At 43.2% G+C, this 8,578-nt stretch overlaps 1 protein-coding gene across 1 annotated transcript; it reads right to left on the bottom strand.

Moving 5' to 3' along the window:
- Positions 1-2,894: 2,894 nt before the first annotated feature.
- On the bottom strand, positions 2,895-5,128 carry LOC147605800 (high affinity nitrate transporter 2.4-like). The gene is made up of 3 exons (XM_086792701.1): positions 4,036-5,128; positions 3,471-3,877; positions 2,895-3,370 (listed from the first exon to the last, which is right to left on the bottom strand). The coding sequence occupies exons 1-3, from the start codon at positions 4,873-4,875 to the stop codon at positions 2,980-2,982; spliced, it is 1,638 nt and encodes a 545-aa protein (XP_086648827.1). The 5' UTR covers positions 4,876-5,128; the 3' UTR covers positions 2,895-2,979.
- Positions 5,129-8,578: the final 3,450 nt, after the last annotated feature.

The raw sequence follows: 8,578 nt of genomic DNA, 5'->3' as shown, positions 1-8,578 counted from the left end.
TGTTCATGTCCTATGAAACATTGGACATCCTTGAAGTTCATTAGTGGACTCAAGAATGAGTTTCCCCTCGCTATCATTATAATAGATATTCCATGTTTTGAGATAATGTGTCTCCGAATCACTCCATGTCTCACCCAAAATTGGCATTTTTCTAACACTATTTTAAAGGGTTAAGAGCGATTTCTATGCTTGTCATCTCGAATCAAAGGAAGCCTCGCGAGGTACCCATTTAATAGAAGACTTCCCTAAACACCATAGATGTGATTTTGAATGCAAATTACATTCATGAAGACCAAGAGGAAATTTCAAAGATATTCCTTGTAATCTATACAAATTAGTTTGTTGGGTTATGTGTTGCAAAAGTGTTGCAAGCAAGCTCTTCTACTAAGGGTGTCACCAATGGCTCTTTCCCTTATTGCTATCCTTTGATGGAACATTGCCGAAATATGTGTTCCTTCCAATAGGGAGCTCTTGTGAGAGGGTTCCCATGAAGCTATCATCAAAGTAGATAGCGCCTAGACACAATAACATGGCTCGAAGGGCTCGACTCAAAGAGCACAATGTGAGTGTAAATATCGCACCCAATTGAAGTTATCACATTTGAGTGTAAATATCACACCACCTGATTGAAGTTATCACAGATTGTGAAAGCACTCTTTAAATGGTGATGCCCAGATTCTCCCTCCATCGTGCGGTTAAAGGGGCTTAGAGCCCCGTCCCACATACCTCCATGATTCTAGCAGGACTTTCTCCTTAAAGGTGTCCCACACATAAGGTTGAAAGCATTCCAACATCTCTATAGGCACAGTCACACACTACGATAGTTTTTTTAAATTGTTAACAGTGCCAAATTTGAAGAATTTACTTGAAAACAGGACTCTGAGGATTAAGGTCAAGGCTTCTTGCTCGTGACTTTAGCGTAATGCTACAAAACCTCAGACTTTCGAAGCCATCAATGGCACTACGAAGATTTTGCCAGAAAATATGGAAAAGGTCTTTGTTTCCTGTATTTAACAAAAAAGTTCACGCTACTAATGTTGTTGTAGCTGTGTGGAATGGGGCTCTTACCTCTACTTGGTCATCTACCTGACCAAAAGTTTCGCACATTTGGTCAAACATATCCAAATGAGCAATAGCGATCCTGTTAAATTTTGACTGTGAAAGCACTCTTCCAGTGATGCTCGGATTTCCATCACCACATATGTTATTGGTCCTCTTTTGAGACTGGTGTACAAGGGACGGTACGGTAGGGATAAGCATATAGATATGGATACGATAATGGGCATTTAAGAGAATTGGTGTGTGTCCCCCCCCCCATCAGAGTACTGTAGTACTATGGGGGGTACCCATGAATGGTGGGATAGTGGCCTCCCCTTGGGATGAATCGTGCTCCAGATCTCTCCGCCACATCTTTCCCCTCTTTGTTTAGCACTTGAGCTTTCCACTTCAAAGATAGACAGTCTAAATCATGATGTGCCTTCGCACCTACAAAAAACGATCCGGAACCACCAGCCCCAGAACCTCATGATTCTGAGCTAGACAATTTTGTGATGTGTATCCTAATTGACAGAACCAAAATCTCCTAAAGATGATGCCAAGAACTATAGTTGTGTCAATTGTGGTTAGGGTAGAATTGCAACTGCACGCTCACCCTTTGATCCTAATATTGCATTGGGGTCAACCCCTAGATGATGGGTGGCTTTATGGGTGTTCTTTTTCAACGCTTTCCTTAGTGAGATTGCTACTTTGGATAAACTCCTAGGATCAAATCTCTGATGATCCTAATATTGCATTGGGGTCAACCCCTAGATGATGGGTGGCTTTATGGGTGTTCTTTTTCAACGCTTTCCTTAGTGAGATTGCTACTTTGGATAAACTCCTAGGATCAAATCTCTGATGATGAACCAAGAAGCAAAGCTTCTTTAAATAGTGGTTGGGGATTCGAGTCTCAAGGAGCTCACCGTCCATATACAAGGTACAAAGTTCATCTTTCTCATGTTCCCAGTCAATGTCACCTCTAGCTAGCATCCAACCTATCACAACTTGTGTCGTCAACTACCCAAGTGGTGTGACTCTTATTAGTCTCTACACAAGCTCAGCTCTGTCGGTTAAATGTTCCCTAGAGGGTGCTTGGGATTTGGTGTTGTTCAAAGAACTCTCCTCTATAGGTGGATTCAACAAATCTCTCATAATGTGTGTACATGAATGAATTATATATTGGCAGCTTTAGCTTGTTGAGTAGAATTGAGTTCCGGCTAATTTTGAAATTTTCAATTTTTGCAATAGTCTAGTTTCTTGAAGAATAACACGTGTTCTTTTTGATGAGGAATGGCCCACATTTCTTTGAGAGCGTGATTCGTGGACATGTAATTCGATGTGAACTACATGTGTTTCTTGACAAACAACGTGGGATGTAATAAAAGAACACATATTTGATAGGAATCTTGCAAATTTTGACGCGTGATTTCATGGTAGGATACTTCCTGTTCCTAGCGATTCGAGGAGGAATTATGCATTTTTGTTGTGGGAGGAATGTGCGAGGAATACAATGCAAATTTGAACAACCGTTTTTTTTCGTGATTCTTGCTATGAGATTTGGCGATGGAATATCTCGAGTGATTTGAGTGCGATTTTTTGCTTTTTGTGGGTTTTGAAAAATTTGAATGTTTTTTTGTGTTTTTTTGGGGATGTAGTTTTTTGGAATTGTGGGCAGGAAAGAGGTAATGCGGGTTTTGAGTGTGAGTTAGTACTACTTTTTTCTTAAAATGACAAATCTTTTGATTACTATTTATTGAATTGAAGGAACTTGAGAGAATATGAATATGGCACCAAAATTCTGGTTTGCATTAATTAATTACTTGAGAGAAACAGTGGGGTTAAAATCACTCGCATTAAAATGATATTTGATTTTTACTATTAATAATACAAAAGCCACACCTTTTGCTTATTAATTTACTTCGTATGCTGCTGCGTAGGTGCCTAGGCCAGCTCGTGAACGGGGTGCAGGGGGGTTCCAGCCTGGGGTGGGGTAGGGGCAGATGCCACGCGTCTCCCTCGCTCGCCTCTGCTGTTTTGGGCAAATTTCATGCTGGCCTGGTGCATGCCCTTGTCTTGCTCAGCGTTAGACCACTCCTTGGCGTAGTAGGTCTCCTCCGTGGCGTCGGGCCGCTTGGAGGCCGGCCACAACATACCGCCCCACTGGGGGAAGTAGACGCCCACGATGGGCAGCGAGCAGCAGATGACCATGATGCCCATGAAGGTGATGCCCGTCTCGGTGGAATAGCTGGAGCTGGTGAAGAAGATGAGCTGAGTGAGCATGGAGCCAAACGTCCCACCCGCGCCCGTGAAGCCCGAGATGACGCCCAGAGACCTGCAAAAGACAGCGCTTATAAGATGTGTACGTCAGTACTGACCATTAACAAAAGTTGCACAGCTGCAAAACTCTATATTATTGTATGCGACGTACGTACCTGCGCGAGATGAAGGGGATGATGCCGAAGGTAGCCCCTGCTGCAGCCTCCGCAAAGCACGAAAAGATAATCATGACCACGATGGCCCCCCCTAGGCTCCCCAAGCGACCTAGCAAAACGCAAGAAAGCCCCCCCAGCGTCTGAACCAACCAGAGCGCCCACAAGCGGCCCCGCATGCCGAAGCTCCGAGCTGCCCAGTCGGACAGAACACCTCCAAAGGGGCGGCTCACGATGTTGGCCATGCCAAAGATTGAGGCAATGATGCCAGCCATGTGCAAGTTGAGATTGAACCTGTCGTAGAAGTACTGTGCTACGATGTTATCCATGGTTAGCTCCACACCAAAGCAGTAGCCGTAAGAGAGGGCGAACACCCAGGTCCTATAGTTGGTCACTGCGTACACGAAAACCTACAGCACAGCACAGAAACAGATTAATCAATTGCCGTAAGAGAGGGCGAACACCCAGGTCCTATAGTTGGTGACTGCGTACACGAAAACCTACAGCACAGCACAGAAACAGATTAATCAATTGCACCCGACTTAATATGATTTAAGTTCTTAATTACCTTGGAGAAGCTGTCTTTCACTTGAGTGCCCTTGGTTTTGAGTTCCTTGTAGTTGCCATCGGGCATGTCCTGACCCAGAATGAGCACGATGAGGCCCATGACTATGTGCATCACGCCGGGTACGAAGAAGGCAAGACGCCATGCGGAGAAGTCTGGCGAGCCGATGGGGCCCCTGATGAGGTCGTAGATGAGGGGCATGATGAGCTGAGTGGCGCCGCCGCCCAAATTGCCCCAGCCGGCCGTGGTGCCATTCACGGAGCCCACGATCTCAGCGTTAAACATGGAGCTCATCCAGAACTGGCAGGACACGAAAGTGGCGAGCGAGAAGCCGATGAAAAAGCGGGATAGTATGAATCCAGTGGCGGTGGACACCGTGGCCATGCAGAAGACGGCCGGTGCCGTCAGCATAACCATGAAAGCGCAGCCGTAGCGGGGCCCGACCAGATCGCAGAGGGCGCCCATCAGGAGCCTGGACAAGATGGATCCGGACACGGAGGCGATGCCCGCATTTCCAATGTCGAGCTTGGTGAGGTCCAGGTTGTCGCGGATGACGGGAAGCAGTGGCGCCGCTGCAAAGCTGGACAAGAAGCAGGTGAAGAAGGAGATCCAGGACAGGTGAAAGGTCCGCATGTGCGGTGGCGCGGCGGACCAAAGCTTGATCCGCTTGGCCTTGTTCTCGGAGTCCACCGGCAGTGCAAAATTAGACGGTGCCCCCGATTCCTCGGCCACGGACAGCGCACTCAGGGCAAAGGTAGGCTCCCGCCCGGTGACTCCATGCATGGAAATGCCCGGGTCTCCCACCGAAGGAGTCCCAATCCCAGAGGTGTTCTGCTCCGCCATTTTGCTCTCTGATCTACGTTACGGCTGGCTAGCGAGCGAGCGTGCGTGGCGTTCTCCTATCTATAATTCTCTGTAAAGCTCTTAAGAATACACGAGCTTGTTTGCTCTGTGTAGTGCAACAGGAAGCAGCACATAATATAAGCGGTGGCATGGTGCGATGCGGCGACGAGAGGACCGAAGCTGAGGAGTTGCAAAGATAGGTAGTCACTGCAGCTGCAGTGGCACGCGTTGACGTTTGAGGGTTTGCCCTGGAATCGTTCCCGCGGGACGTCAGAAGGGAGATCAGAGGCCGCCATGATGATGATGGCTTAAGATGCAGCCCAGGAGACGGGACTCGGAAGCCCGCACTCGCTATCTGGATAAATTACTCCGTGCCTATCTATCTATTTTAGCCACTGTTGCACAGCAAAAATATTTTCCATATTCTCTAGATTCCAGAGGACGAGAGGACGCATCTTTGCCATCGAATAATAATCGAACTCAGTCTAGAATTTAACTGCATGTTGTTCAGTACGATTACTTTGAAGACAACCACCTCCAATGAGCACAAACAACTCAACAACATTACCCTTTTACATCACAGTGCTAAAATAAATATATTAGGCTACATTGAGTACTATTGCAAGAGTATCTTCTTTGAATTTATGGTGCAATAGCCTTAATGTGTTACTCCATTTAATTAGAGTAGGAGCAAGTAATATATGAAAGAGTATGCTATTTGAATCCTCTCAATATATATTTGTGGTGCAATAGCCTTAATGTGTTATTCCATTTAATTAGAGTAGGAGTAAGTAATATAACTAACTTGAGATATAATGGTTTTTTTATTACTAAAGATATGAAAAAAAAAGAGAAAAGAAATGCAACAAAAAGTTGTGGTATGCAAGGGTAAACATGTAGCATAGTGGTAGAGCTTTGACCTCACAAACAAGAGTTCATGGATTCAAGTTAGACCATGCCCTTTTCATAAGGGGGTGGGTCCCTATGTCATTATGAACCATTAACAACCATCTTCACATCTTTCTAAATTTTGAAACTTTTTTGGGGGAAGTACGCCCAATTCTAGAGCCTCTGGAAGCATGGGTGTCCATTTTCTTGTGAGGGAGAAATTGCTCTAATATTTACCTTGTTTGAGTAAGTTTAATGAGCCTCACAAGTATCCGTAAAGTCCTACATATCCAATAGAGTTGTCAAACTTAACTAACCAAATATTTTACGCCACAGTCAAGGAGTCAGACTGCACACTAAAGGCAAAAGGCTAATAGATGTTGTGCTATCAAGTGCCTTTGCCAATCACCTTGCCATTCTTTCTCAAAATGACTACTCAATAATCCGCCATATGCCATGAGGTATCCATCAAGTTGCCTTGCACAAGTAGAAGGTCTATGACAAAATCCTTCTCACGGATATTTGCCAGAGTTGTCATGTGACCAAATACTTTATGCCACATCCAGCTAGGTATTAAGGGTTGTCCACAATGACTACTCCCCTGCAATAAAACCAAACCTCCATATCATGATCATTGTGAGTGATGAAGAGGAGATTCATCTTCAAAGTAAACTTTTTCACTTGTTACTCCTTGGCATAATATCCTTTCTTGATACAGTAGAAACATTGACTTTCTTCTTCTTTTCATTCTAGTTAAGCTTGAATGGAATGTCTCGACCATTGGAATCACTCACATCATGGATACAATTTTAAGTGTGAGGTCAAGTAACCCAAATACCACTAAATTATTTGTTGATGGATTTATATTGGTCATTCTGTTTAATTGCAACTTGCAAAGAAAATAGTTTAAATCCTAATCTATAATACCATATAATTTGCACTCATACTTGAGGAGCAAATGTAAATTGGTCCCTCATTGTTCAAAGTCTAATTGTAGCGACTTCCTCAAGAGAATCGACCGAATTTTACCCTTCGTACAAGGATTCCCCCAGGAATCCAACTCGCCACCAAAACAGATCGACGAGTTGTTGTTGCCCCAACTGGAACTCTTAATAGCCACTATACCATGTCCCTGGATATAGTGAAATATCCATTTGTATCTTCGGTTGTGGAACTGAGTCTTTGGGCTTGATTTCTGTGCACTCATGGTATTTGCAGTAGGGTTTATCTCTATATTGATTATAGTAGCCATATATAATACCATGAAAGAGAAAACACAACATAATCATTTTTGCACTCATACTATGAGAACCAAGTGCAAATTGAAGCATAAGATTTCTCTAGAATTGCGTTCCTAAGTGAGGAACTTAAACACCATTATAGAAAATATTACTAAGGTGGGAACTTGAATGCTATATAGAAAAAATACAAAGAGGGATGTATATTGCTTTATGAAAGAGGTGATAACTAGAAATTTATAGGATGCACGAGGGAATGTGTGGCCTTTATATGAATCCAAATTGTCTAGTTTATATGACTTTCAACCTCCAAACTAAGAGTCCACACCAACCATACAACTAGCTCTATACAATCATAATCCTTATACAAGACGTCATGCATAGGCAAGTCCTCCAAACCCGTATAACAAGGTCATTTAGGCTTCCAAAAAAGAGCCCTACATCATTGAGGCAAGGTGCTTGAGGTTGTAGCCCTCCAATTTTGAGCATCATTGAGGTTGTAACCTACATCATTGAGGCAAGGTGCTTGAGGTTGTAGCCCTCCAATTTTGAGCATCATTGAGGTTGTAGCCTACATCATTGAGACAAGGTGCTTGAGGTTGTAGCCCTACAGTTTTGAGCATGTCCCAAGCATGTAACACTAGTCCAACAATATTTTCCATCCATATGGTGGCTATTAACCAGACTATTGAAAAATAAGTTGACGCTTCATAATTTCGTATAAATATTTTTTCTAAATTTTTGTTGTAGAAAGTGTGTAGAATGTTTTGTTAGGACATCTAACATGTTTTGACAAAATTTTGTGTTGCAGGAAATTTTTAGTTCTGGTCATTTTCAGGTAGTTGCCATTTTTGTGGGTGATTTTTGATTAGGTTAGAGGTGGAATTAGGCGAAGTTTTGTATGAGAGAGTTTTTCTGTTTTGTACATAGAACAACTTTGCTCAAGTGAAATCTTTGTGATTTAAATTATTTCATATCCGTTTGGTGACTCCAAAGTGGGTTTTGAGTGGTTTTGTGCTAAAACTGTGCCTAGATTTTCATGTCGAGACATTGCAGGTCTTAAACAGAGGTCAAGAATGAAGATTTAACCTCAAACAAAGAGATACGAAGTCAAAGAGGAGGATGGAATGTTCAAGATGAGCTATTGAGCATCCTCATCGGATCATCGAGGCCCAAATGGCACACCATGGAAAAGGGTTGTTTTCCCAGTGTTTTAAAAAAACGTAATCTCATGGGAATGATGACTGCGTATGAAGAAAGCTTCCTGAACAAGATTTTTCCAAAAAGGGTAACATTGCCAAAAATATTGTACACGGATCAAGAAAGCTTCAAGAAGGGCTACTTTTGGCTTTCGACATCGTGTGATGAAGAAGAGGAATACACAAAAAATCAAAGAAGAGATTGAGAGTGTGAGTGAGAGTGTGTGTGCAAGTGTGAGTGCGAGATTTTCATGAGAGTGAGAGTGCGAGTGAGATAGCTCAGGGGTGGTCAGGTGGTTCAAACTCTTTCCTCTAAAAGTGCTTCATATCATACTGTTTGTAAGATTTCTTGATTATATACAGAATTGTTCTCTTTTT

Source organism: Cibotium barometz, chromosome 58, assembly GCF_041138505.1.
Source record: "Cibotium barometz isolate CiBa-2024 chromosome 58, ASM4113850v1, whole genome shotgun sequence".
Classification (NCBI taxonomy): domain Eukaryota; kingdom Viridiplantae; phylum Streptophyta; class Polypodiopsida; order Cyatheales; family Cibotiaceae; genus Cibotium; species Cibotium barometz.
The sequence above is the reverse complement of the archived record's forward strand: the minus strand, read 5'-3'. Positions and strand labels throughout refer to the sequence as shown.

Bases quoted from the DNA above. Each gene is read 5' to 3' on its own strand.
- LOC147605800 (XM_086792701.1), bottom strand. From the start codon at position 4,875: ATGGCGGAGCAGAACACCTCTGGGATTGGGACTCCTTCGGTGGGAGAC. The intron at 3,878-4,035 runs GTAATTAAGAAC...GCTGTGCTGTAG, and splicing joins TGAAAGACAGCTTCTCCAAG to GTTTTCGTGTACGCAGTGAC. The intron at 3,371-3,470 runs GTACGTACGTCG...TGTCTTTTGCAG, and splicing joins ATCCCCTTCATCTCGCGCAG to GTCTCTGGGCGTCATCTCGG.